Source organism: Phaeodactylum tricornutum, chromosome 19 (genome assembly GCF_000150955.2).
Source record: "Phaeodactylum tricornutum CCAP 1055/1 chromosome 19, whole genome shotgun sequence".
Lineage (NCBI taxonomy): Eukaryota > Bacillariophyta > Bacillariophyceae > Surirellales > Neidiaceae > Phaeodactylum > Phaeodactylum tricornutum.
In genome coordinates, this window is record NC_011687.1 from 479,377 (window position 1) to 506,478 (window position 27,102).

Here is a 27,102-nt window from a genome sequence, read left to right on the forward strand (position 1 = left end):
CGTGTCGAAAATCTTACCTCGTTGGCCTTTGCTTTGATTCGAATCGTTGGTGGAGTAAGCATTGATTAAAATATCAGGGTTCTTGGCCTCGTCTGGCAAGATTTCATAGTCCCAAATCGCTTGGCCTGTCTCTGTGTTGGTGGCTCCTATAGCACTGTTGCGCACTTGGACGAGCACCCCTCCGGCTAGACCATTTAAGAGAGTCTCTAGCCGAGCCGCCCAGGCACAATTCCTTTCGTTGGTGCCTTTTAGTGTATAGCATTTGTGTCCGGCTGTCACCGAGCCTCCGACAACCAGAATACGGACAACCCGAGGTTCATTCAATGAGTGCGTCGTCCCATCGGAGTGCGTGGATTGTTGCAAGAATTGGAAGCGTTCCCACACCAGTTGCAGCACTCGTTGGACAGTGTTCCAATCTCGTGTCATGGCGAGCTGGGAGTTTGGTAGCCGCGGGGAAATCAAATTTAGCATTTCCAGCATCATATCGTGCTGTGTAAATTGGAGATCCGCAGGCAGCCGGCTTTCTTTCAAAACTTGGTCCGCATGCTGGGTCCACAGACTGTGTGCGGAACGAGAGCCGATATACTCGCATAGAGATTGATACGTCGGTGCCGTCCAAGCATTCCCTGAATTGTGGACTGCGGACGCACGGTTTGTGAGATTGCAGTCAGGTGAGCGAGACTCCGAATGTGTCTTTGCCGCGCACAGGGCAGGAGATCTCGTTGATGAGATGAACCTTTGGTCGGAGACGTCTTGAAGATACAAGTATGGGATGAAGAGGCAAACCAAGCCAGCAATCGAAACGACGGAGACTTTCCATGGTCTAGTACACGTCATGTTTCCACTATCCCGTCGGCCTTGTGCCATGGTTCGTTTATGTCTAGGAATTAACGTACTGTCATGTTATGCATGTTGGTCTATTTCTTACCGATTCAAATTCAACTGACATTGATAGTGACAATCGAATGCCTTGTCTCGCGTGGCTGTAAATAAAGACCGGCGGCCGTTTCCTAATCGCAACATTTAATAAAAACTGACTTGCGTTGCTTTTACAATTAATTTAAATCAAGACGTCATCATGACTCCGATTTCCAGTTTATCTGTTTCGAGCGAAAATCATAGCAATCTCTCCAAAACTTCCAACGGCAATCCGCTAGAGACGCAGTAGCGTCGGCAACCTATGCATTTCTTCGTTCCAATGCAGCTCGGTTTGTTGAGGCTATAGAATCTCCGTTCCCACACGACTAATAGGTACACGACTACAGAGATTCTCGCTACCTATTTGACCGATCTAGTGGTCGAGCTTTTCTTCTTGTCGGCCAAATCTCCCCAGGAGACGGAATCTTTGTCCCGCCTTCGTGGGGGCACCGGAAGAGTCGCTGGCGAAGGAGCCTCCGAAACGTTCGGTGGCGGTGTTCTCCGCGCGTTTTGTACCTTGTCTTCCAGAATGTCCCCCACCAGACTACCCACACCGGCACTAGCCATGAGCGGCAAGATGACGTCATAGTCCCGGGTCAATTCAAAGAGTAAAAGGCTGGCCGTGAGCGGAGCCCGAAAAAGGGCGGCCAAAACTGAGGCGGCACCGACCATGGCGTAGGCGGGAACGTCCGCGAGGACTAGTACCGGAGCCGCGGTACTGGACAGCACTCCCACACTTTCCCAAGGAAACGACGTCATGAGCGTTTGGAAGACGATGGTTGCGACGTTGTGAAAGGCCGCACCGACCATGGCACCGAGAAACAGTGAAGGTGCAAAGGTGCCACCAACCAACCCGGATCCGGCCGATACGGCGGTCATGATGGTCTTTACGATAAGCAAGGAAAAAAGTAGTGACGTTGGTAAAGAAGCGTTGGCCAAGAGGGAGTTGAGCGTTTCGTAGCCAAAGAACAGAATCTGGGGAAATACCAGACCAACCAAGCCGCACGCGAAACCCCCAATGACTGGTTTGACCGGTTCCGGTAGGCAACTCATGAAGCTCTGGATCGATTCGCCACCAACCTCTCCCGAGAAGAAAGCCTGGCTCCAGTTGGCGGCCTTGCTGAAAGAGAAGGCCACAAAGCCCGAAATCACGCCGAGCAACAGGTAGAGGGGCAATTCGATGAGTGGTGTTTCCAGGGAATATTCCGACAAGCTCAAGACGAGCGTGTCGCCTAGTATGGTCCGGGCTACGAGCGCGGACAAGACGGACGCCAACAGAATGGGAGTAATGTTTTCCGTCGCGGATACGGCGTTGCTAGCCGCGTTGAGGTCACTATTGTTCCCCTGGAGTGTTTGCTTTTCCTGTTCTTCTTGGCGGACCCCGTTCAGTGCGCTCTGCATGACTTCGAGGGTGAAGAAGACGCCGGCCAAGGGCGCGTTGAAACCCGCGGCGACTCCGGCAGCGGCCCCACAATTGAGCAAACAAACGTTCCAGTGCGGCCGTGGACGCGAGAGGAATTCCGGTTTGACGTCCATACAGCCGCGGGCGACGTTCATCCCGATTTCGACGCAGGGTCCTTCCGGACCGAGACTGCATCCGGTACCGAGGGTAAAGACGGCGGCGGTGGATTTGCGCAAAAAGTCAATCTGTGTTTTGACTTTTTGCGTCGTGTCCACCGTGAGGCCGCGACGATCCTGTTGATCGACGAGTTGTACGGTACCGCGGAGTCCGGGTGGAAAGGCTCCTCGTCCGGCCCAGTAGAGGATACCGACGGCGACGCCACCCACAGCGGGTACCACCGACCGCACCGCGGGCAAGTAGAGAAAGCTCTGGTTGTAGCACACTTCGCGGATGAACTCGATGGACAATTTAAAGACGGCAACGGATATGCCGGTCGCAACTCCGACGAGTGCGGCTTCGGCTAGATAAAAGGCGGAACTCCGGAAGCGCAAGGTGGGTGTGGATGTGGCGTAGGAATCGTTCATTTCCTTCGCGGCCGACGCCGACTGCTGCAGTTGGCGTACGGTGACGGTTTGGTCGTCGAGTGCGATAGTTTCGACGACGAATAAGGGGAGACGACGCGGTTGGGCGCGTGCCGAGGGATTTTCGGGGTCGTTCTCGTCGTCGTCACTGCGACTTTCCACATCCGTGTACTCGTCCGGCACCGTATTGTCGTTGTCGTCACTGATGCTGCCCGTCCGGAATCGACCGAACAAGGAAGAGCGGTGTCGCCGACTGGTTGTTGTTCCGGAAGGAATGGTCGTCGGACCGGCCCGCCGTGTGAATCTGTCGTGTACCGAGAGAGGCATGTTGGACCAGGCCAATGCCGTACCCACGCTGCGGGGATGGAACGTTCTGGTCGTGCTCGTGATCGTCCAGAGCCCAAAACACCACCACCAGCAGCAGCAGCAGTAGTACCAAGGCCGGTACAGGGATTTCCAAAGGGCTACCGTGCGTGGCGACCAAGGCGGTGGTGCGCGCATGAAACCACTACGGAGTGGCGGAATCCCGGGCGGGGCGAATTCTATCGTTTGGTTGTTGTGGGTACGTGAACGTACGTGTGCGTGTGTATATGTATGTGCGGCTCTCCCCGTGCTCCCGTGTCGGAGTTGGGGAACGACAGATTTCCTTCGTCCCTTAATGATTGAATACAGGACAACGGCCCCTTCTATAGAGAGTTTACCAAATAGATTCGATTGGAGTGGAAGAAGCGTATCGGATTCCTGGACGGGAAGGTGATATACCTCGCACGGTAGCAGTTTTACTGTTTCGGTTGCAGTTAGTTAGGCCTTGCAGGGGTACCAAAACCAATCCAACGACCCACGAACAGTCAGCGTGACACAACCACTGAAAGGCAACTAACAGTAATGTGTCTCTACCTACCTACCTCCCTCGAGTGACCGACAGAGAGAGACCTCTCAAAGGCAACCATTGCCCAAACTGTAGGTTTTTCTTGTGGGGCACGAGCCCCTGCGTTTGGTCGTGATTGCACGCACGGGTTCACAATCAAGAGTTGACAAAGGGCACGGTATCCGGCAATCGAGTTGTGCGATACACACACATAGGATGTAAGTAGGTAGGTGGGTACCTTTATACAGTACCGATTCATCTACAGTAGAGACACTCATCGATATCAGGTTCCGATATCCGTAGGACATTGGTACGGTTGCTATGTTTTGCGGATGGATGGTTCGAATTCGTGAGCTAGAGAGGTCACGAGTGACGTCTTGTCACGACGCCGGAATCCCTCGGACTGACTATGATGAACCGTGAAACGCAGAAAACCACCACGGAATTTCGACGGATCTTCTCCGGCCGGCACACCAAATCCTCATACCACCACTTCCATCGCCTCCCGTTCCCACCTTGGTCTCCCAGTCAACAAGACGACGGACGTTCCGCGTCGTCCTTTCGCAACACAGTCGTCAACAACAACCGTGTTTTCTGAAAAGGATTGAAAAGAGAAGGTACCTACACTTGCACACGGCGGGATCTTCGAAATGGGCGCGTCGTCGTATGTGTCGGGTCGAGTGCTACGACTCGCCAATCTAGTGTTCGTCGTCGTGGGGTTCTGGAGCCGACTACCGTCCAGTGACGCCTTGGTAGTTGCCCGTAGTGCAGCGCAACGCAATCGAGAATACGGCGCTTTCCGTAGCCGTTGTCCGTTTACCGACAGTCGGAATTTCCGACGCGTTCCACTCGGGCTCGCGGCGAGTCCCAACCACAAGTCTAACAATAGCGACAACAACGACAACAACAATGAGAACAACCAGCGTTCCAGCGAGGCTTCCACTACGCCCGTCTCTACCAACGTGGAATCGATCAATAAGAGTAAGAATCAACCCGTGGATGCCGACAATCCCATTGATTTGAATTGGAAAACCGTCGGGAAACAGATCGGCCTCTTTCAAGAAATGGCCTTTCCCTACTACAAGGAAAGCAAAACGGGACGTATCCTGTTGACCGGTCTCCTCGGACTCACACTCGCCAACTCGGGCGTTTCCGTGCTCTTCAGTTACCTCGGTAAGGACTTTTGGAACGCTCTCAGTGCCAAGGATACCGCAGACTTTTACAACGTCCTGCAAAAATACCTCGGCGCTTTGCTGCTCGGGGCCCCCGTCGCTACCTTTTACAAGTACCAGCGCGAACAACTCGCCGTACACTGGCGCGAGTGGATGACGGCTCGTACCTTTTCTCTATACGCATCCAATCGCGTCTACTACAACATTGAACGATCCAACGCGATCGACAATCCCGATCAGCGCATCGCCGAAGACGTCAACACCTTTACGGCCTATTCCTTGCAACTCGTGATCACCCTATTGACCTCCTTGATTGATCTACTCTCCTTTGCCACCATTCTCTGGAGTATCTATCCACAATTGTTCGGCGCCATTATACTCTACGCCTTTGGTGGGACCTTCATCACTACCTTATTGGGACGCTCCTTGGTTTCGCTCAACTTTTCGCAGTTGCAGAAGGAAGCCAATTTCCGTTACAGCTTGGTACGCTTACGGGACAATTCCGAATCCATCGCCTTTTACGGCGGCGAAGATTTGGAAGGACAGGCCATCGAACGCCGTCTCGAAAACGTCATGGGCAATCAACGTAAAATCAACGCCGCCCAACGGAATCTCGAACTCTTTACCAACAGTTACCGCTACCTCGTCCAGATTCTGCCCGTCGCTGTCGTCGCCCCCAAGTACTTTGCCGGAGAAATACCCCTCGGTGTCATTTCCCAATCGGTCGGCGCCTTTAACCACATTCTCTCCGATCTCAGTATCATCGTGAATCAGTTTGAACGGCTCAGTTCCTTTTCCGCCGGTATTGAACGCTTGAGTGGATTCTACCAAGCCATGCGGGAAGCCGATTTGGAACGCGCCGATGATGGACCCTTGTTGTCCCTGACGAACGCCACGGATGCTGCGGAACATTCTCCGGCAGTGTGCGATCCTTTGAACGCCTACGGTCGCATCAGCTCCCGGACCTTTGACCCTCACAACGGCGCCTACCGTGACCGCACCGTCTTGTCCATTGAACACCTGGACTTGTGCACACCCGATCAGAAACGTTTGTTAATCAAGGATCTCAATTTACAGCTCCGGGAAGGCGAAAATCTATTGATTGTTGGAAACAGCGGCGCCGGAAAATCGAGTTTGTTGCGTGGGATTGCCGGATTGTGGACGGTCGGGAACGGTGTCGTCAGCCGACCCGTCGATGAGGAAGTATACTTCTTACCCCAACGACCCTACTGCACCATTGGGAGTCTCCGCGATCAGTTACTCTATCCCGCAATCAACGCGCAGGAATACGACGGGGCCGAAGCCAACGGTCAAAAGATTGTACCGCGCTCCCACATTCTAAAGGACCAATGGACGGACGAGGAGCTGTTGCTGGTACTGGAAAAGGTCGATCTCGTGGAAGTGGCCGAACGCGCCGGAGACGGCGACGCAACCAAGGGTTTGGAAGCTGTCTTGGACTGGAGCAATATGTTGAGTTTGGGCGAACAACAGCGATTGGCCTTTGGACGATTGCTGGTCAACCGACCCCGTCTCGTAATATTGGATGAAGCCACATCGGCCCTGGACATGGTCTCCGAAGCGCGCATGTACAACGTACTGAAGAATATGGCCCGCAAGGAATTGACCGGTAGCGCCAAACTATCCGCTCCCGGCTTGACGTATGTAAGTGTAGGACATCGACCAAGCTTGTTGGCCTATCACGACAAACGACTACGGCTCATGGGTGAAGAAGACCACGAAGTGACAACTGTTGAGAAGGAACAAGTCCAACTTCAAAACCAAATACAAAATCTGTAAATCAATTTATTTTTATTACTTAGTTTCCTTTTCGAAACAGAGTGTTGCGACTGCGCATTGGTTCACTCCCGGGAATATCGTGAGCTTTCAACTCGATTGTTTGGTAAAGAAATGAATCCTCCATGGTTCCACGAAAGTAGCACTCCATGGGCAAAGGCAGTTGACCTTTGACAATTGTGTCAACTTGTGGGAGCACCTTCGGATCAACAGGCGTCAAGATATAGAATAACTGTTGCTCGCGATCTATGGAACGTACAATACCGAGACCAACACAACAGTCAAACTCGTCGTCTGATTTGCCCGTTCGACAGCATAAGCCTACTATGGATCCATTCAAACTGTCCAGAATCCGTTCTGGTGTCCATATGTCACGTCGAAACTCGTCGGAACTAAAATCCACCGCAATTGCTTCAAACGGTACTATGTACGGCTTCTGCGAGGCAAAACGTTTGGCAATCACACAATTAATATCCACGATCAGTTCCTTTTGACCGAAGCGTATGCGATCCCAAATGGAAACATCGTCCAAAAAGTAGGAGACAAAGCGGAGTGTCCGGAGCGCTGATGCCGGTATGGACGAGGGGATTGTTGGGAGACTCGCAATGTCGGACAGAGAAGTAACGCGACCAGTGTCGTGTTGCCTGTCGACCAGCGCACATGTTTCCTTCGACTCGGAATCGGAAGTGGGCGTAGACATTTTTGTTTTTCTTTGTTGTTCCTCTGGTGGTATCACGTGGTAGGCGTGACATATATGGAGATGAATTTCGTCAGGTAACGACAATTCGAAGACTTTGGAATTGAGATCTCCTAGTATCTGAATCACGTGCGTTGGTTGAATTTGTAGCAGGATAGCTTCCAAGATCTGCATCCCAAGTCCTTTGACCCACCCATCGAGATTGATCAGCAAAGGCAACGTAGGCTTTTGAGGAAGAAGCTTTTCGTGATAGTAGCGCACTAGCTTTGTGAGACTGCTCACGTATTTTTCGGGATCCCCTTGTGAAGTAGATGCCCCAAACCAATACGCCATTTCGTGTCGAGGCGCTGCAGCTGACGCATTATCTTCGTTCGTTACTAGGTGTAAATGCGGCTGGCTAAAGATTGGCTGTCGCAAACGTGTTAAAGTCACCATCCCTGGAGGCGATAGTTCCGGCTGTCCCAAGTCTCCGTCCAATACCGCTACTTCGCTGCACATCGACAGATGTCGATTGATGGCGTAGCGTAAACAGGTGGACTTGCCGACGTTCTTGGCACCCACCACGACGACTTTGAACCCAGGAGCTGACTGTTCCATTTCCTTGGCAGCAAGTTTCTCACTACTGCTCTCCTTTTCGAGTAAACGTGTGAAGGCGGTGGGTCTTTTCCGCTGGCTTGCCTTCTCGTTTTCCAGTTGTCGACACAATTGTTCCTGTAGAATTGAGTCTAGTGACTCTGTCCATCGACGGGGAATAACGGTCGGTCGTGAATGGGGCTCGGTCGCCAGCTTAATTTCAAAAGTTGGTACGAGAACACCAGCAACACGCCGTGTTGATTCCACTGCTACCTTGGCTACCTCTCCTCCCTTCTTACCGTGCTCTTCGGCGACAATAGTAAGCCAGCTCGCATAAATAGGACTTTCGAAATCTCGAAATTCATCGGTAAGGCAAAAGCCGTGCAAGCTGACAGTTCCCGAGATAAGACGTATTCTTCCACGTCCTAAAAGGCACAGAGGTGTTGCCCCTAGTACTACCGTCGCCTCGTTTGAACCGTACCAAGCAATCGTCGCGTCGCCCAGGGTATCCACGTCGTCTTGGTGATGTTGTTGCTGTTGGTCCAAGTCAGACGCCGACGACGATGATTGTAGGCCATCTTCTGCTCTAAGTGGTCGTTTTCGACTAGATTCCCTCATCTTGTCTTGTTCGAGTGACCTCAGTATTTCCGAGCTCGAGCTGTGAAATGAACCAACGGAGGGTGCACAGATCATTGCAATCGCGAAGTCGTGTGATGCATGTCGGAAGCGTGCCCCAAATTCGTTTGACGGTCCCTGGACAAGATGTCCCGTACATCCGTGATCGGGGGCAGCCGGACAGACCCCTTTACCCATCGACTGTGAGTATGATGTGACAATACAACCCGGAGTTCTGTAATCGAGAGCCGAAGATACTATCGCACTGGAAAACGCAGAACAGATCCAACGTTAGTTGGCGAATGCCTGACTGTGAGCTCTTCGAGGACCATGTAACATTATTTGCATCCTTTGCAGACAATAGGATCAATTTTCTCGATCGCCCCCAAAGTGATGGAGCCTGAGTTTTCCAGGCCGCCAGTGCGACCCATCAGTCTCCGGACGCCGGGTGGCGAAGGATCCGCCCAAACGAGACAGAATCCCGGAAGCGTCCCTGTGCAGGCTCGACCTGCTCGGCGTGTGCAAGAAGAATCAACCTCCGCCAAGGGGAATGCCGCGCCGAAAGCTCCTCCCGTAGCACACGAGAACATCATCGTAGGTACGCGGACTGATCTGTTCAAACCGAAGGATTTTTTGTTGTCCCATGCACTAGAGCTACAGGAGTATCTCATCACGATATTCTTGTTAAATTCGCAGCTCTTCCGGATGACTTCGATGTTTACGATCTTTCTTAATCTATACTGCGTTGCTGCATTAATTACATTCATCTACACGTGTACCAGATAGGGGCAGTATCTTTTGGCTACTCTTTTTTGCGGATAGCAACTGATTGGTAGGCGCCTGAGCCCCCTCTGGCGACATAGCTTGCCGCGGCTTCCACTATCACTGTTGTTAGTGCTTTGAGAAAACCGTTCCAAAAGGATAGCGGCAATGGTAGCGGTGTCCACTGGACCGTCCATTCCAAAATACATCCCTGTTCCCCATCAGAGGCGAACCGAATCCATCCTTCATGCTCAGCAACCGGCCAAGTAAACCATCCCGGATTCAAAACTTGGTAATTCATGGTGGTAGAACACTCGTCCCGCTGGCAGCCGACGATGCCCTCTTTCAAGCCGAAGGGCGGTATTCGCAAAAGAAGCATACCGACGCCGGTATCAGGATGGCCGTCTCTTAGTAGAATGGGCGGAGGTACCCCCACGAGACCAAGGTTATCCCGCTTCCATCCCCGCAAGCAGCGCGCATACGCGTCTTGTGGCGAGACCGATGGTAGAACGCGTCGTACGCGGAGTGTTTCGGCAAAAGCGGCCACGGAAGGTATTATTGATAACAGGAAACAAACGCAGTTGCCTGCGAGAAAAGTCGTCGTCAAGACTTCTATGGACCAAACAAGTCGGACCATCTTCTCGACTCGCCCCTCCCTATGTTACAAACGGAACTTGCGACAGTCGCAGAAATACCATGTCGAATCCTTGTCACTAACTCTTGATTGTCGTGGCGAGAAAGCAGGGTCCCGGAGGTGCTGTGGGAAACCGGTGGGCCGATCGCGCAAACCGGTGCTGTTTCATATCGAGATGACTGTGCGCTGCAGATAGTATATTATAGTTAGCGCATACCGAGTGTCCTGCCGAAGCGCTACCTATGTTCATTAAGTGGAAAGTCGATCTCGTATCTTATTTCCATCTGGATTTCATACCAAAACGAGACAGTGTTGGTTTAAAAGCCGTTAAATAAGTAGAAAAAGATAAATACAACGGATGAAAACTATTTGCTTTTATTAAATACTAGCCTATCGGTGTTGGTTCGAAGACACAGCTTTCGGAATAGCGAGTCAGGTCACTCGGTTGTTTCATGCTGTGTGGTAGTACCCTGTTGCGATCATTGCGACGGACGATACCCTTCTGGTCGGTGATCGTGTACAGTTTTCCAGTGGAGGCAATCGAGCTCTAATCTTAGAGGCAGCATCTGCACATCCATTCGCCCCATGTGCACTACGGAACAACCCGGACAATCGAAAAAGGAGCAGGGAAGGGAGAACGGAGACAGTATTCATGCACGACCGGGCCGCAAAGTGGACGAAAGCAAAGCTACCGATCGTCGTCGAGCATTGGCAAGACCTTTCATAGTACGTGTCTCGGGACGATTTCTGGCGATCAGCTTTGCCCTCGCGAATGCGTTATCGCTCCTCTTGGGATTTACGTACCAACATATGCTACTGACGCGGGCCGCGTCCGATCCGGATTTCTGGACGCAGACTTTGTCGGAACAGCCCCCGTCGGCAACAGATTCAACGTTTTTGACGGACCACAATATGCCCCGTCCCATCTTGCCTCTGGGGAAAAAGCTTCCTTTGTCCAAGTATTCGTCAAATCACTATACAACGGATAACATTCTTCGGAAAAGTACCAACACGCTGTTGTCTTCGGAATGGGCCGAGGTTGATGTTGGTACGGATGGAACAGTTAGTCCTAATAGCGACTATACCACCAGTGCTACGAATGGCGATCACGAAGACTACGCTCCGTCGGGGCAACACCTTTTGATTGATATTGAAGATGTCGATACGGAGTTTTTGGACTCGGAACAACATCTGGCACAGGCCATGGTAGATCTCATTACACTCAGTGGCTTGACACTTCTGTCGTATCATTGCCACGCCCTGCTACCTACGGGAGTGTCCTGTGTTGGAGTGCTGTTAGAATCTCACATATCCTTCCACACCTGGCCGAAGTCGGGAGTCATTGCCTTGGATCTGTTTACTTGCGGCCCGAAGCCGTTGCTCCCGCTTGTCCCAGCGATCCAAACGCTCTTTGCGATCCCGCAAGTTGTTATCGATGGTCGACCCGCTTCACCGCAACCTAATATCATTTGGACACACAAGAAGCGTGGCTTTCGTCCGAAAGATAACAAGTTCAACGCTGACGATATCGATCTCACGCAGCGCATGCTGGGCCAGAGAAACTTTCAAAAGACCACCGTTGCGCACGTGGAAACCGACTTGCAGTCCATAGATATTTTGGACGTTTTCGACATTAGAAAAACTGGCTTGGACGTCTACTACAAGAGCTTGTCAAACGATGGCTCCTACGAGTCTCTTCATCCCGAATTTTACCGACCCAACCGTATTGTTTATCTCGATAACGTAGTGCAATCCCGTCGATTTGGGGACGCCGCATATCACGAAGCCTTGGTGCATCCGAGCTTGTTCTTGCATCCCAATCCGAAGCGAGTTGCGATTCTAGGTGGCGGCGAAGGCGCAACACTTCGCGAGATTTTGAAGCACGATACGATAGAGGAGGTTGTCATGGTGGAGATTGATTCCGGTATAGTTGCTGTTTGCAAGGCGCATTTGCCGGAATGGAACTTTTGTGGAGATATCGTTGGAAGTACCGCTTCGTGCTTCGACGATCCTCGTGCTAAAGTGTATTTCGAAGACGCTATTTCGTGGTTCGTTTCGCGCTACGTCGATCAAGAGGAAATCGCCGTAGGAAACCTTTTTGATGTCATTATCATGGATGTCTTGGACCCAGACTCAGTCGTCGAGTTTTCCGACTTTGTTTACCGAAACAACGATCTCGTCGCTGCCTTTTCCATCGCACTGGGTGAAAACGGTATTCTAGTCGCTCAGACTGGTAAAGAGAGCGCTTACAGTGACCCACCTCAAGAATTCTCGGATCAAGGACAGTTGTCGTATTTTGTAAAGAGTCTTGTGCACTATAAATTTGAGAGTATTCAAGAGTATTCCGAGTCACACGGAGGTTTCGAAGCGCCCTGGACTTTTTTGGTGGCCATGAAGAACGCCAAGAGCCGGGGTGGTTGGCTAACTACCAATGAAGCCGAAATCAATCTGGAAATCCGCAAGCGAATACGGCCATCAAATTCTGGTCTTCCCGCGCTGCTCTTTTTTGACGGATCCACCATGATGGAATATCAGTTCCCGTCACGTGTTACCGAGGAACAGTTCTGTCGTAGCAAATTGGAAGCTTGCGAGACCGGCCACGGCCTAAATCCAGAGATTCCCAACATACCTCATACTGCGTTTGAAGTGAAGCCAAGTACAGTGACCAACGCTGGCCGTGGTGTCTTTGCCAAAAAACATATCCCAGCCGGTTCCTACATTTCTATGGAGTCCTCGGTACTTAGCATGTTTGTTCCACCGTCTACATACCGCCTGCTTAATAGCTCTGCTTCCTCCCTTGAAAGCTTAGAGTTGCCCTTCTGGAAATGTTTGATGGAAGGATATGTCGACGGGTACGGTTGGGATTTCAACTACTTCGGCTGTACTGCTGCTGTAGTTGACCCTGGCATGTTTAAATTTGGAATTAATAGTTGCGATGGAACTTGCAATACTGGATCGGCGTTTTCAAAGACAGAAGCGGATATCGAGCCCGCTGATTTGAAAGCGCTGTGCCGAGAGAGGAAACCTCCCAAAGAACCGTTTTTGGAGCGCCATTTTCCCTTTTTTGGTACCTATAAAGCACTTCAGGATATTGAAGCAGGGCAAGAGGTGCTCGACAATTATATTATATTTTATGCCTTTGAAGATGTTGACGAGCTAACAAGATTGTGCTCAGGTTCCGAAGTTGGGATTGTATCCCAATTTGAGGACGAGCACTGAGTTTTGGTCTTTTTCCTTTTGTGAATGTTCGGACATGGGTTGTTATCTGCGTGAGTGCTCTAGCAACGGACCCGCTTTTCTGACATCACTGGCAACAACAGACTTCGTAGCAATTTCCATCCTACGACGTGATGTAGCTAAGAAAGAACGCGATATAAGGTTGACTGCACTCAACTAAGGAGCAAGAAAGTTTCGCTCGTTCCGTGGAATGTCAGAAGGCAATGGCGGATGCGTGAGACGAAAGATCATCGCATAATTGGGTGCCAATGGACCAGTGGTTTGCCAATGCTAGATCCATCCTTTATGTTTTGTGGAATCGATTTACATGGCTGAACGTGTCACAGACTTGAAAAGAAGCAAAGTCGCTCTGCTTCCAAACTTTATTATGCATAGCAAATGACGTGATTTGTTCTGCTCGATCTGACTGTGAGAACGGTCAATGTCGCGCTCGCAACCGTAAATTATTTCTTTTTCAGATTTAACGCTGACTGACGTAGGACATAATTCGAACACCCATCTTGATCCGACCCAACAAGTTTCCTTCCCAATTGTCTACGCGAATTGTCTAGTAAGATGCCATCACAACTCATTTTGTTCTAGCCGTATTCATTCCAACGAACCCTTACCTGCAAACAGCTTTGTAGTGGACCGCCCTAAGAAACGAAATGAAGAAGCGTCCTTTATGGGTTGTCCAGATTCGACGAAGAACGATAAGGCTCGTCTCGTTTGCCGTATCGTGTGCACTTTTAGCAGTCGCCATCGGCTCAATGGCACTCATGTTCCGTTGGGATGGGAACGACCTTTCGCTTGGGGCAGAAGTAGATCCATTCAAGATTCAAATCAATGCAAGAAAGAGTGAAAGCGTGACCTTCCTTCAGAAAGGTGTCCAAATGCCCGTCAAAGACTTTGCGGTACACGGAACAGTCATCAACAAAATTACAGATGCTGGTATCGCTACCACCCAATTCGAGAAGTGTTCTGAGGGCAACACCAAGACTTGGCTGGACGGCTCCAGGATTGGAAACATTAACGAGTCGTTGCTGACACTCGACTTTGTTCGCCAAAATATTGTGGATTCGCCAACTGCTCTCGGGTCTTATGATGCTGTGTCCATAATCCTAAATCAGACCATGAGTCATACATCTTCGCGATTCCGCAACTATCACGATGCCTCCATCACTTCGGCCAATATTCGAACATGGGCTGTCCGTCTCGTGTACTTATCCCTACATTATCATCAACACCGGCATGCTTTACGGGAAGCACGCATACGAGCCTTAGACGACGCATGTTATCCAGTTATGCTGGACAGAGGCGTCGGTCTGTACGACTACGAGTGTCCCTCAGCAAAATATCTAGTGGTGGGTCTTGCCAAATACGGATTGGGTGCCAACGTTCGCGCGGGCGCGGTCAAGGCACTCGTAGCCGGGCTAGCGACCGACCGAGTCGTTCTCTTTGTCAACAATGTAGCGGATCTCGAGAGTGCTACCAAAGACATGGGTCCTTGGTCGTTGGCGTCGTGTCCACGTAGAGATCATCAATGCTTCTTTTTGCCCCTAAGTCCGTGTGTGCTGCTGCGTGAGGAACTGGCTGCCGCACACATTTTGGACAAGGGCGAAATGAGAGCTTTGTTCAAAACTGGACGTGTTCCTCTTGGACGAATTGACGATCGAGTGCTGGTGCTGCATCTCCATTTTATGCCTCAGCTAAAGTTGCCGGGGAATACCGTTGAGCTACTTCAAAACTACTCATATTCCCTGATCGAGGGCGTTTTATCAACCGATTCTAGACGGCCAGTCATGGAGCAAGCAATTGCAAGTTTTACTCTACCAGACGAGCCTCGCCCCGCGGGATATAATTACGCTTTAGCGAACAGCCGCATTCAGCATGCGCTTATGTTCTACACGATGCGACCCAATCTGCATAGTCGCAAACGAATAGACGAGATTTTAAAGGAAATCATTCCCGCAAAGACTCTCCCCGAGAGATCGGTTGGCATTCCGATTCGAGCTTCGGATAAGTGCCGGCAGGAAAGCCAATGCTTATCCTTTTCCCAGCACATAGAAGTTTCCAGTCTGCTTTGGAACGACGTTTACCCCAACACATCCCACTCGGATCAACCCACACTTATTTTTACAACGGAATCGAAAGACATGATGCATGAAGAACACGCATACATTTCCAACACCACAATCCCCAAACCCTTTGCGAATATGAACTTGCTCATGAATCCTCACGATGTGCTACCCAATACCGGGTTTGTTGAGGAAATCGTCGCGAAAACCACCAGCTTTTCGGCTGACGATGCAATGCTTTCTGCCGTCACGTCATTACAACTCCAACTTTTGGCCAGATACACCATTGCCAACTGCTGCTCTAACTTTCATACACTTCTGGGGGACTTTCTAGTGGAAGGTATGGGAGCCGCACATCACAACGATTTTTCCTGCTTGCAGGAGCACTCCGATCCAGTTTACGCCATTTGCTGTGGCTGGCACAAGGATTGCAAACAAAAGCGAGCGGCTATCCTTCTCGCCCGAAACTCTACAGATGAAACGATGAAGGATTGAATTGTGCTTTGCATGACTAACTATAGAGCAAACCTTATACGGCAGTACTCTTTCTCGCTCTAGCCTACTAGAGTTGAGTAAGTTGAGAGTATCTGTGTCGTATGATGAGATCGCCCGTATTTTCTGTCCATCCGTCAACGGTTGAAACGGGTCCTGAGTCCGACCCTACCTATTTGGAACGGCAGACGACGGGTACTGCAGACTGCCGTACTTCTGGTACCCTTATTATAGAAAAAGACGACGGGGATCCGACCATGGAGATTGGACCCGACATCTCACTCACAGTCAGAGTCACATCGTTCTTCCACGTTTCTTACTAAGTTTATCGTTCCTTGGACCTTATTGGTTGCTTTCTGTCGATTTCCCATGCAGGTAGATGAGTTTGGACGGGAGATTCCGGCAGTATTTCGACGACCGGATTCGCCTCCACCACCGCCACCGTCGCATCATGCCACACATCAGGGCCCACCGCCTCCGGTGTTGAGTTCAAGGTCTACGCATCGCGATCCATACCTTCCGAGCGTAAGCAATCCACCAAAATCTCATCGCAAAGCACATCCATCAACGCGCTACGTTGACCGGCCTCTGCTTTGCGAGTTTGTCTGGAAAGATCAGAAAAAACAGGATGGCGACGACAGTGAAGAAGCCTACGAAGATTACCGGCGCAAGTATTGCTTGAACTACGTGCGCTCTTTCTTTAATAAGCACTTGGATGATTCTTGGTTTCGTGCAAAGTATTCTCCCGCCGCGAAAAAGCATTGCAAAGAGCAAGAGCGGGAACGAGCCACGGCGGAGGCCAAGGCCGTATCCGAGGCAATCCAAGCTAGTCTCGACAGTGTTGTCGCCGGTGGAGATGCCGACGCAACGCCGTCATTTGTGGTGCAAGCTCGTTTGGGGCAAGGACACAAGGAGAAATCGTCGGCGCCTCAACCTTTGCACTCGCGTAAACGTCGATATTCGGAAGAGGACACCGAAACGAATCGGAGCAATACAGTTCCTGCGTCCCACGTGCTTCATCTTCACACCAATCCGGAACAAAAGTACCTCACCATATCCGAAGTGCCACCGCATGTCAATGAAGACCAGATTTTAGCCGCACTCATGGATCATTGTCATATGAAGGATGTCAAAATTAGCGACGTTCGACTCTTCTCGTCAACGCCGACGTTTTACACGAATTCAGTTCATTTACAGCGACAAATATTTTGCGTCGCCGCTTCAGCTGTGGTTGACGACATTGTCACACACTTGGCGCAGCAAGGCAACGAAATGTCCCGTCCTCATCGTCACGTACCTCGGAAGGATCACGAAGAAGCAGCCAAAATGTGGGAGCTAGATGTGGATTGTCGAGATCCGTATGGTCGACTTGATTACGATCATGATGGCAAGGGCGGGGCTCCGGAGGACGGTTTGGCCGTGCCACCCCGCAAATCGACCGTACTCGTGTCGAATCGCATTTTACCAAGGGGTACCCAAACTTTGTCCGCAGCTGTATCTTCGAAAGATCGGATTCCCCGGGACCAGGAAGCTGCGAAAACAATAGCTCGTGCATTGGATGTGGCTTGTCAGATACCGGAAGGGTTACGATTGGACGACGTGTTGGATCGATTAGCGCTGGAACAACCGGAAGACGTTTTGGATGTTTCGGTGGCGTACTTACGACGGGTGCATTTGTTTTCTTTCTACAATGGCTGTACGCAGGCTGAGTGCGTTGGTGATGTCTTAGCGGGGAAGCATGCCGCAAGTACGATTCATCTGCGCCTCGAGAACGCGGATAGTTTGCTGAAAGACGACGAAGTACCGGCCCCTGCAATGTCCACCACAGACGAAACTAGTAACGGTGAGAGCATCCCGGCGGCCTCGAAGGATCTCTTGGTCCAGCGACTCGATGACAGTATTGCCAAGGCTCTGGAAGACTGCAGCACTTGGATCAATGCTCACGGTTCGGCAGTCGATGAAGTTACGGAAGAAGCTGCCGCCGCAATTGTCGAGGAGGAGCAAAAGACCCGTATCGATTGGTTACAAAACCATTCACTCGACGATGATGGTCGCGCCCGGTGCTCGTTCCACTTTTGTCACAAACTTTTTAAGGATGATTCCTTCCTGCACAAGCACTTGTTGAAGAAGCACCGCGAGTATTTGGTTGCTGAGCAAGCGAAGACCCACGACAAATACATGATGCGGGCGTGGGACGAGGAGCCAAATCGAGCCGTGCCGGACGTGCAGGTGGATTGTGGACTGAAGTTTGGTTTGCAACCTTCGCCCGTGTTGGGACGAGAGCCCACGTGCGAAGATCCGGAACCGCTGCTGTGGCAACAGGAAGAAGCGCGTCGTAATCGAGAAGTAGCTTTGCGGCAGCAACGCCAACAACATGCCCCGCACCGACCCTTGCCATCGATGGATCGGAATTCACTCGATGGTGACGGAAGTGCGTTTGGTGGTACGGGTAAACCCAGACCGTCCAGTGGGTTTGTGGACGTGGATGACATGAAGGAGACCAAGGTAGAAATGGTGTTTGAGAATGTGGATGTGGTCGCGTCGGTAGCTTCCAAAAAGAAAAAGAAGAAACGTAAATTGCTATAAAACATATGGTTGCATTATGGGAATGATATACGGTAAAGCCTAAAAGGGTTTGGTGCTGTACTTGGCAACCCGTGCACTCTATCAAGATGTCCATTCTCTTTTCCACCAGCCTCACGGCCTCGAAAGCGCGGTGGCATTGCTGTCATTGCTCATCTTCAGTACTCGGCACTTCCGGAGAACCAACGGCGGGCGTACGATCGCACGGCATCCCTAGCAAAAGGAATGTAGCTCAAGCAGTACCACGTAATGGTCACGTATTGGCACGCCATGAGTACCAGCAGATAAAAAGCGTTAGGCCCCGGCGGTTTGCCAAAGGCAATCAGCAGGGTGAGTATCAGTGACGCCAGGTAGACGGCCGTGGCAACGCGACGCGTTTCGTGCCACATTTTTTGCAACTGCGCGTGCGGTCCCGACAAAAAGAAAGACCCCGACAAACTGATAATGTTGCCGATCGTAGCGTTGATAACAAAGGGATAGGGATCGCCACGGACGAGATCTTTGAGTCGCCAAAAGCTACCCATGCTGAGGAGATATCCCGCCACCATACAGGTCCCGCACCCTATCAAACGCTCGCGCCAAGACAAGTCGGGAAGGAACCCGAAACAGACTTCGTTGTCGTCAACCGAAGTGGTTGTCGATTCGTAGGATGGTCCCCCGTTGTCGGCACTGGCACTGCTGCGGGTGGGAAGTAAACTACGGTAGTCGAAGGTGCTGTCGGCAAAGCTGGACGCGCTCATGATGAACAAAATAGATCGGAACGATGTGTGGTGCCTGTAGAGGTACGGTACTACTGGTAGCACCTTCGGATCACTCTCCGCGCGAGTCTTTGGCAGCACAGGATTGAGAGGCGTTTCGGTAGTTACGGGAAGAGTTTACAGTTGGAAGGAAACGTATTTTTCTTGGCGAGCGGATATGGGTAACAGTGACTGTAAATTCTGTGGGGGACGGACTGGGTCACTCCAGTCCCATTGTGCGAACTCTGAACTTGGCTAGAGCAGCGTTTTCCCCGAAAACCCCGTCGTTCCGAACGACCGAAAACGTGTCGAGGAATATCCATTTCGATAATTGGACTCGCCCTTCTGGCGCATGAATAACTGTAAGTACCCACTGTCATATAAAGCAGCTAGAGAATTGGATTGCGTACTGCGACATCCGTGTCACGACCCACCAGGCGCGGAAACAAGACCGTTGGGTTTGACGTCAACTCAGGAATGATTTTCAATCGTGACTCAGTTTCTCCGGGTCTATCATCGTGTCGTCGCGTCTGTCCACGACGTCGACGCGAAATGTACGAAGCAAGGCAAGGTAAATAATGTTAGGCAATTCACTGTCAGTGTCACAATCGCATTCGTTCCATTTTTCGTGTTCGATTCCGTTCCGTTTGGAGTGCTGAAGAGGACATATAAACAATCCCAATCAAACACTAAAGATCGCAAAGAAACACGGGTGTCAAATATACATCGGAGCTTCTTCTCAATGCCTTCTTCGAGCAATCCGAACGGGATAAAGGCGTCGTCGTCCATGACGACACCGTTGTTGTCGTCCGGTTCATCGCGCACGGCACGTCGCGGAGAGCAAAAGGGGCAATTGACGGCTGTCGTACTCTCCGCGTACGACTTACCCAGTCGCGAGCCGCCGCTGTACGTTAAGATCAGTATCCCGGAGAAGTATGCCGCGCAAACGGGTCCTCCTTGCCAACGTCATAAGGATCGGAACAGTTTCAAATTCGGGAGCAACGGTGCCAGCAGCAGCACCGCAGACAATCAAATTAGCCTCCGTGCGCCGCTTCCCGAACTGTACACATCCACGCTGCGAGTCGATGTCGTCAGCGACGGCCCCGAGTCCGCCACTTTGACGGCAACGTACCGACTTGAGCAACTCCAGGTCGGGGTAGCCACGTGGCTCATTTTGAATCTCGAAGAATCGACTCCTTCGTCCGCTGTAGTGCCAGACACGTCCGACGTGGTGCCGCCGACGCTGCGACTCCAAATGACCCTGGACGGACCCTATCGTACCGAAATCGGGGCTCTCGTCAATTGGGGGCAGGCCTGGTTTCGTTTCGTTGATCAGTTGGAAGCCTCGGGTGCCAACTTCTTTTCGAAACTGCCCTTGTCGATCTTTGCCATTTTCAATTCACAATGGATGCTCGTCTTGGTGGTACCGATTGTCGCCGTCTTGGTTGTTTCCGCACCCATCTGGGTTGGATTTTTAGCCGTCACTTTGCCCATGCTCCTGCCTTTGCTGGTGGCTGGAGCCGCTGTTTTGTTCACCGTGGCTACAGTCCTACTCATATTGTACGCGAGCACGAACGCGGGTCGTGAACAGGTTAGTGGCATATGTATGCCAGTCGTCCACACATTGCTTGCGAGTCGTTCCGGACAGCGTCTGGTGTACCAAACTGGTCCGCGCCCAACACCGGTTGGAGTAGCCAAAGCTATATTGCCCGTTAGTCTTTGGCAAAAACTGTTCGTTTCGTTGTGGATTGATTTCATGGGCAGCGCTTCTTATTTGTTGCCAATCGTTGGGGAAGGTCTCGACATTGCTTGGGCGCCGTTACAGACCATCCTCATCATGGCCATGTACGACACGACCAGTCCCAATCTCAAGTACATTTCCTTCCTAGAAGAAATCTTGCCCTTTACCGATATTGTCCCATCGGCCACCGCGGGATGGCTCAAAGAGTTTGGCGTTCCCTTGTTGTTCGGTCCTGGCCACGGCGAACCTATGGAGGTCAAGGATCTAATGAAGGTTCTTTTGTCGCCTCCACGAACGGGGTCTCCTACGCAATCTTCCAAACCGCCACCGGCCGCATCGTCGGCCACGCCCATGCTTGTTCCTGCAAGCTAACGCGTTCGGGGACCGCTTTGAAAGAAGAATGCAACATTCGATAGATTACATAGTTATTTTACATACATTTTCAATTATTAATGGCGGTCCCTGTCTACGGAAGGATTAACTTTGCGAGACAAGAATACGTTCCGTATCGTCCTTGTAGCGTTGCAAAATTGGTAGAAAGAGGGGGTAGTCGGACAGCTCGTCCATAGCCTCCTGCAGGATTCGGATCAAAGCTGTCTTTTGCCGCAGATGGTACGATGGCTGATACCCTCGAGTGCGTCGCTTCTTTGCTGCCCGTTCTTGCACTATCTTTTTCCATAGACACGTCCATTGTGTAACGGCGTTGTCGTTGAAGGCATTTTCTGGGTCGTCAAATCCATATATGGGTCGGGAAACGGTGGCTTGGAGATGTTCAGTGATGGTTTGAAACAAACGAGGACCTTTCCTTTCATCCACCAAATCTTCGTAAGCAATCACGTGCGCCACGTTGTAGGGTGTCATTTGCGTCGCCCACACCCTTAAAAGTCGCTTCCAATTTTCTAAATCTTGATCGAAACGTCGATCCCTCCAAGCATTCCATTCCTCTTCGGTCCCTTGTTGCGAATGATCTTGAACGTGATGCTGCATTTCCCACTTGTAATTGAAAAAGGATGGCAAAGCTTCGGCCGGATGGCGGACCAACACGAATACATCACTGGCAAAACGAGGAGCCCGGGCCACCGGTGGAGCACCCCATTTCCGGGCATCACCACCGATGCGCAAGGGCCAATGCGTTTTGCACATGATCACGGAGGAGTCCTGACAGTCCGTGTCGCGGTTGTAAACTTCGTCCGTGGCGAATCCAGTGGAGGCTTGTACGAGTTCGCGGAGCAATTCGGAGCCCGAACCGGGAAAGGAAGCCAGCCAAGTTGGCTGTGAAACTGAAAGCGATAGATTTCGGACAAAGGATATGTCTGATAGTGTGCAACTGGTCTCGCTCAAACGGGCACCAAGCGACTGTTCCGTGCTGACGAGTCTACTACTGTAAAGATCAGCCAGATTCGATTCGATAGCCACAACTTCTTCTACCGTACGGTGCGACGCGAGTAGGACCATGCGTGATTCCATAAAGGTAGTCAGTGACACGACGAACGAGGCTCCTGCCAACAAGAGCAATGTAACGTTGGATCCCATTTCTACTGTATCGCTTACAAGTCGCCACTCCAACAAAAATATTGATTGTTCGCGAGCAGAAAATTCTCTTCGGCCCAGATTCTACCTGCATAGGAGGGAATGTTTTCCTGTTCTTTTCCCGTACCTACTTTGTGAGCATCTTTTGACCATAGCAGAGATACGAAGTAAAACCACAAAGTCGTGACGGTCGAATAATTGTACGCGTGCGCAGTATGATGACAAATTTATCAGTAGTCTTTCTGACGTTCAACGAAGGCCAATTGTTCGATATGTACTTTACCAGACCTTAGAGAGAACTCGGAAATGCACGACTTGTGATATAATTTATTATTGAATGTGTTTATCATTTGGCATTCAAAGTAGTGGTCATCAATCGTACCAAGCTTGGTTTCTCAGTAGCTCACATTCAGATTAATGTGCGGGGTCGACCAAGCGCTTTTAAGTCTTGCTCTTATGCAGTATCTACCAAACCTAATGGAAAGGCTTCATGATCCAAAAGAAAGTGGCCTTTGGTTGAATCTCTCAGCATTGTTGAAAAAGAGATATTGCGTTGGGCCAACTTCTTTTGAATTTCGCTGCAACATCTTATGGTCTCCGTTTTGAAAATGTCCTCCTTCCAATCGACAGTCAGGATGATTTATTGTAAATTCACTGTTAAATAGCGGTTTGACTGCATTTTGTTTAACACTTTCCTACGCAAATTTATCTCAATGTGACTTCCAAATGTCGTCGACCGAGGCTTGGGAGATTCCTGCGACTTGCTCCCAGCCTCTCAATCCTCTCGACACGAGCTCCTCTGTTTTCGAGCTCCTTTACCGCATCGTTCGAAAAGGTACTATGGTAGTTGTTCATGTGTCCATATTCGGGACAGTGCGCCGCGTCGCGTCGCGTCAATCCAGTCGACGAAAACGATATCGATCGGCGTTCCCATAAAACACTTCAGCAGTGGAAAATTCCTTGAAAGGTCTTGACTTTGAGTATCGATGATGAACGTGGTGTCCCGAACGATGTGGATGAGTAGAACACGTGGGGTGATCCCGCGGCTGCTGGCGCCCAGGCGCAGCAACCTGACACGAAACTTGGGCGCCGCCAGTACCAGCAGGAATACTCTGCACGAAGAACAGAACCTCGTGCGGACGACGATTTGTCGGATGCTGGAGGAAGCTCAACATCATAACCCTGAGGACCAATTATTGACGGGAAAGCCCTCGGATGAAGCCTTGCTGAAAGCGGTGGAATACTTTGAGGTACGTGTCAAGTCATTGCCCATCTGGATGTCAAATTTCTGCAATCCAGTCGTGGGGAAATTTATTGTATGTTGGAGGTGTGCTTATCAACATCCTTTTTCTTCCTTTTCTCTACACGATTACAGAGCCAGTTGGAGGAAGCCAGACAATGCATTGCCGATTGCAGTCAGCAGGAAGAAGGCAGCAATCAGTTGGAAGAGTGGGAAACTGCCGATGACGCTTTGGAACGCGCCACCGCAGCCTTGATTGATCTTATCGAGGAACTGCAAGCTGCCGATGAATCACAACATCACACCCACAAAGCCATGCGACAAAGTAGTGCAGCAACCATAAAGGCGTTGCGACAAGAACTTGGCGCTATCAAAGCAAAAATTTCCGCTTGACATAGTACAGTGATGTCTCACATCATAGCCTTTTCTAGGCGGTATAATGAAAACTGCGCTTACTGCAACAATATCTTTCGAAGCACTGTTATAATTAGTAACCAACCATGTACCTGAGTTCACACGTAGCATCAGTAGATAGGGACAAGAATCCTACATCATTGGAAAGCAAAAAGAGTCTCGCTGATGCAAGTGGTGGATTTATGTCTGTTATACAATAGAAAATGGTCTTCTACTCGAATCAATTCTCCTCACGCTCTCAAGATCTCATTCATTCCAGGCGGCTGCGGCGCCGTATTTACCTTTCTTGCTGAATGGATCGCTCGTTTTCCGAAAGTTGCCCGGGACCGTCGCACCCCGGATCTGCCCATCTTGACTCAGCTCCGGTAGTTCTGGCAAAGAAGACTGTCTACCACCTGGCAAATCTACGGCCTCTTCGTCGGTTTTCGTTTCGTCCAAAGCTGCATCTGCAGCTGCTTTGGCCGCAATCGCCTTCAACTCGTCCTGACCCATGGATGACATCATTCCTGACATGTCGGAAATAGTCTTTTTCCGAGATCGACGTCCGCGTCCCCCACGGCGGTTTGCTTTTTCAACCAAAGCAAGCTGCTGAGCTTCATTCTCCGCCATCACTGCATGGATCGCTTCCGACGAGACTTGCTTCGTATTGCCGTGACGCATGACGAGACCAGCTTGAATCATTCCTGTTTCGTCTTCGGTTTCCACAGTTGTCCGTGCGGCAAGAATCTCACGGGTATGAGTTGCCTGCTGCTCTTCGAATCGTTTGGATGCTTCCAACACAGCCAAACGCATATGGCGATGAGCGCGGTAAAGCTTTCGATTGACCTGCAACACTGACTTGGACTCGTTTTTGCTGGTCTCGTCCGATTGTTCTTTACTATGATCATGATCCGTCTCGGGTAAGAGCATATCCCGCACAGCATCCGCAATTTCGTTGAAACCTTGGTTTTCTTCTTCCGTTTTGTCGTCTCCAACGGAACGAGAACGACGTCTTGTGTAAGGGGCGGGCTTCGAAGAAAGACCAGGAAGAGTCAGACTATCCGACTTGTCAGCTCCAAGAAACTCAACAGTTGCGCGACCATTCGACGGTGTCACATAATCCTGTGCTCCGCGTCTTGGAGAGGTTGGCGGCGTCAAGGAGGCGGCCGATCCCGGTACACCGGGTCCAGAAGAGATTATATCATGGTCGTCGTCCATGGAAAGTGGCGAGTCAACAAACTCTATATCCGTAACGCGTCTGTGATCTGCGGGAGTCGTAGGGGCCGATTTGGCTCCCAAAACAACGGCTGGAGATTGAGTACGCTTCGGTGTATGGTTCGAGTCGCTTAAATTTTCACCTTCGGGTTCAGTAATAATACCACCTGGTCCGATCGTCTCACCACTTGGTAACATTACAACCTTATGCTCAAGAATCGGAGTATCTACTTCTTCCAAGACAGCACTTGCTTCGGCTTCTGGAACAGGCTCCAACTTTCTGGTCAGGATAGTCCCTTCCAAAAGTACAGGCGGGTTAATAATGGGTGGACCTTCTTTCGTCTGCCCTTTCATCAGCAGCAGAAAATCTCCGTACATAATTCGGGCGTTTTGGCATTTGACCGCTTTTATGCTGTCTCCCCACATACGATGCATGTCGTCTTCGCTCTGCAGGGCATCACTTCCCATCAAGTCCATAATGTCATCCAGCGTGATATACTAGAATCGTCGAGCAAAAGGGATGGTAAGGCAAACGGAAAACGATCGGCACACAACCCTTCTCGATACTCAGAGACACATACCCCTTTATGGTCCGAATCGAGACGATCAAACGCCAAACGTAGGTTTCGGTCGTCGACTTGGCACTGGGACAATCCCGCAGCGATAAACTCGTGCCAATGAATACGCGTTTCGGTCTTGCGTACCCGCATTGCGTTGAAAATGTCCGTTACTTCGTCTTCAGTCAAGGCACCCAACGATCCCGCGCCCGCATTTGTCATGAGCACCTGTTTCAACGCTGCCAGAGAAATTTCTCCGGAACCATCCGTGTCCATTTTTTCAAATTCCCGTCGCAGTTCCTTAATCTGGTAGGGCAACAGCGTGAAGCTCAAAACTTCGCAAAGCAGTTTGCGCATGTCGGAAAACTCTTTGAAATTGACTAATGCCTTGACCACGTTTGGATTCAGGTTGTTGTCGTTTCCCTTGCGGGAGCGCGAGGCCCATTCTTGCAGCCATCGATGCTTTTGGGCTTCCCGAGCGGTCGGACGTTGTTGCGGATTGGTCACGAGTACGGCTTTAATAAAGTCTTGCGCCAGCGTAGATACGTTTGCCCAAATATCTTCAGGTTCGAACGCATAGTGACCACGCAGAATATTCGATCGGACAGTCATGAGGGGTTCCGGTCCACCGCAGCCTCCAAAGGGAGGGTCACCAGAAAGGAGTAGAAAGGAAATGACACCAATCGCCCAGATATCGCACCGCTCGTCGTACGATCCGTGAATAACTTCGGGAGCGACAGTGTACGGGGTTCCAACGGCCTCGTGCTGGATTTCCCCGTATCGGAAATGTTTGGATAGTCCAAAGTCGATCATTTTAAGTTCCGAGTCGGAGGACTTGCTCGAGAAGAGAAAGTTCTCCAGCTTGAGATCGCGGTGAATGATTCCTTTGGAGTGCAAGTAGCGCACGGCACTGAGCATTTGTTTTACCAAACGCGCGCACTCGGCCTCCGTGTAGTGATAGTCTGGCTGCTCGTCCAAACGGTCAAACAGTTCACCACCTAAGCACAATTCTTGTACGAGATAAATCTCCGAGTGACTCTCGTAGACTTCTTCCAAGCGAACAATGTTAGGGTGATCAAGCTGACACATGATGAAGATTTCCTCGCGCAACTGGCGTAGTCCTTCAGCGGTATCTACCAATCCCAAATCGAGGACCTTTACAGCATACTTAATGTCGGTTGCCTTATGGGTGACTAGTCGCACCAGTCCCGAAATTCCGGAACCTAGCACAGGCCCATTGTGCACTCCTTCGTAGACTTCTTCGATCGGTTTGCCAAAGGGCACTTCAATGTGGACCACATTCT

General features: G+C 50.8%; 12 protein-coding genes across 12 annotated transcripts; 7 read left to right on the top strand and 5 right to left on the bottom strand.

Annotated features, from left to right (window-relative positions):
* Nucleotides 1-1,278: 1,278 nt before the first annotated feature.
* Nucleotides 1,279-3,228, bottom strand: PHATRDRAFT_39421 (predicted protein; the record flags this gene model as incomplete). The annotated part of the gene is made up of 1 exon (XM_002183456.1): nt 1,279-3,228. One exon carries the CDS (start codon nt 3,226-3,228, stop codon nt 1,279-1,281), a length of 1,950 nt encoding a protein of 649 aa, XP_002183492.1.
* Nucleotides 3,229-4,833: 1,605 nt separating this feature from the next.
* Nucleotides 4,834-6,738, top strand: PHATRDRAFT_22803 (predicted protein; the record flags this gene model as incomplete). Its single annotated transcript, XM_002183326.1, has 2 exons — nt 4,834-5,819; nt 5,898-6,738. 2 exons carry the CDS (start codon nt 4,834-4,836, stop codon nt 6,736-6,738), a joined length of 1,827 nt encoding a protein of 608 aa, XP_002183362.1.
* A 256-nt stretch (nt 6,739-6,994) lies between these two features.
* On the bottom strand, nt 6,995-10,019 carry PHATRDRAFT_48855 (predicted protein; the record flags this gene model as incomplete). Its single annotated transcript, XM_002183457.1, has 3 exons — nt 6,995-8,821; nt 8,980-9,268; nt 9,427-10,019. Coding segments are annotated over 3 exons (2,709 nt in total), but the record flags the coding sequence as incomplete, so codon positions are not given.
* A 1,125-nt stretch (nt 10,020-11,144) lies between these two features.
* On the top strand, nt 11,145-11,384 carry PHATRDRAFT_7867 (predicted protein; the record flags this gene model as incomplete). Its single annotated transcript, XM_002183327.1, has 1 exon — nt 11,145-11,384. A coding segment is annotated over one exon (240 nt), but the record flags the coding sequence as incomplete, so codon positions are not given.
* A 366-nt stretch (nt 11,385-11,750) lies between these two features.
* On the top strand, nt 11,751-11,960 carry PHATRDRAFT_7910 (predicted protein; the record flags this gene model as incomplete). The annotated part of the gene is made up of 1 exon (XM_002183328.1): nt 11,751-11,960. A coding segment is annotated over one exon (210 nt), but the record flags the coding sequence as incomplete, so codon positions are not given.
* A 1,940-nt stretch (nt 11,961-13,900) lies between these two features.
* Nucleotides 13,901-15,805, top strand: PHATRDRAFT_39425 (predicted protein; the record flags this gene model as incomplete). Its single annotated transcript, XM_002183329.1, has 1 exon — nt 13,901-15,805. The coding sequence occupies one exon, from the start codon at nt 13,901-13,903 to the stop codon at nt 15,803-15,805; it is 1,905 nt and encodes a 634-aa protein (XP_002183365.1).
* A 342-nt stretch (nt 15,806-16,147) lies between these two features.
* On the top strand, nt 16,148-18,388 carry PHATRDRAFT_48857 (predicted protein; the record flags this gene model as incomplete). The annotated part of the gene is made up of 1 exon (XM_002183330.1): nt 16,148-18,388. Exon 1 carries the CDS (start codon nt 16,172-16,174, stop codon nt 18,386-18,388), a length of 2,217 nt encoding a protein of 738 aa, XP_002183366.1. The 5' UTR covers nt 16,148-16,171.
* A 200-nt stretch (nt 18,389-18,588) lies between these two features.
* On the bottom strand, nt 18,589-18,858 carry PHATRDRAFT_7337 (predicted protein; the record flags this gene model as incomplete). Its single annotated transcript, XM_002183458.1, has 1 exon — nt 18,589-18,858. A coding segment is annotated over one exon (270 nt), but the record flags the coding sequence as incomplete, so codon positions are not given.
* Nucleotides 18,859-19,778: 920 nt separating this feature from the next.
* Nucleotides 19,779-21,314, top strand: PHATRDRAFT_48859 (predicted protein). The gene has a single exon (XM_002183331.1). The coding sequence runs from the start codon at nt 19,865-19,867 to the stop codon at nt 21,233-21,235; it is 1,371 nt and encodes a 456-aa protein (XP_002183367.1). The 5' UTR covers nt 19,779-19,864; the 3' UTR covers nt 21,236-21,314.
* Nucleotides 21,315-21,340: 26 nt separating this feature from the next.
* PHATRDRAFT_39429 (predicted protein) lies at nt 21,341-22,396 on the bottom strand (the record flags this gene model as incomplete). The annotated part of the gene is made up of 1 exon (XM_002183459.1): nt 21,341-22,396. The coding sequence occupies one exon, from the start codon at nt 22,394-22,396 to the stop codon at nt 21,341-21,343; it is 1,056 nt and encodes a 351-aa protein (XP_002183495.1).
* A 1,007-nt stretch (nt 22,397-23,403) lies between these two features.
* PHATRDRAFT_39430 (predicted protein) lies at nt 23,404-24,026 on the top strand (the record flags this gene model as incomplete). The annotated part of the gene is made up of 2 exons (XM_002183332.1): nt 23,404-23,643; nt 23,769-24,026. 2 exons carry the CDS (start codon nt 23,404-23,406, stop codon nt 24,024-24,026), a joined length of 498 nt encoding a protein of 165 aa, XP_002183368.1.
* Nucleotides 24,027-26,044: 2,018 nt separating this feature from the next.
* Nucleotides 26,045-27,025, bottom strand: PHATRDRAFT_15479 (predicted protein; the record flags this gene model as incomplete). Its single annotated transcript, XM_002183460.1, has 1 exon — nt 26,045-27,025. A coding segment is annotated over one exon (981 nt), but the record flags the coding sequence as incomplete, so codon positions are not given.
* Nucleotides 27,026-27,102: the final 77 nt, after the last annotated feature.

Bases quoted from the DNA above. Each gene is read 5' to 3' on its own strand.
- PHATRDRAFT_48859 (XM_002183331.1), top strand. From the start codon at position 19,865: ATGCCTTCTTCGAGCAATCCGAACGGGATAAAGGCGTCGTCGTCCATG.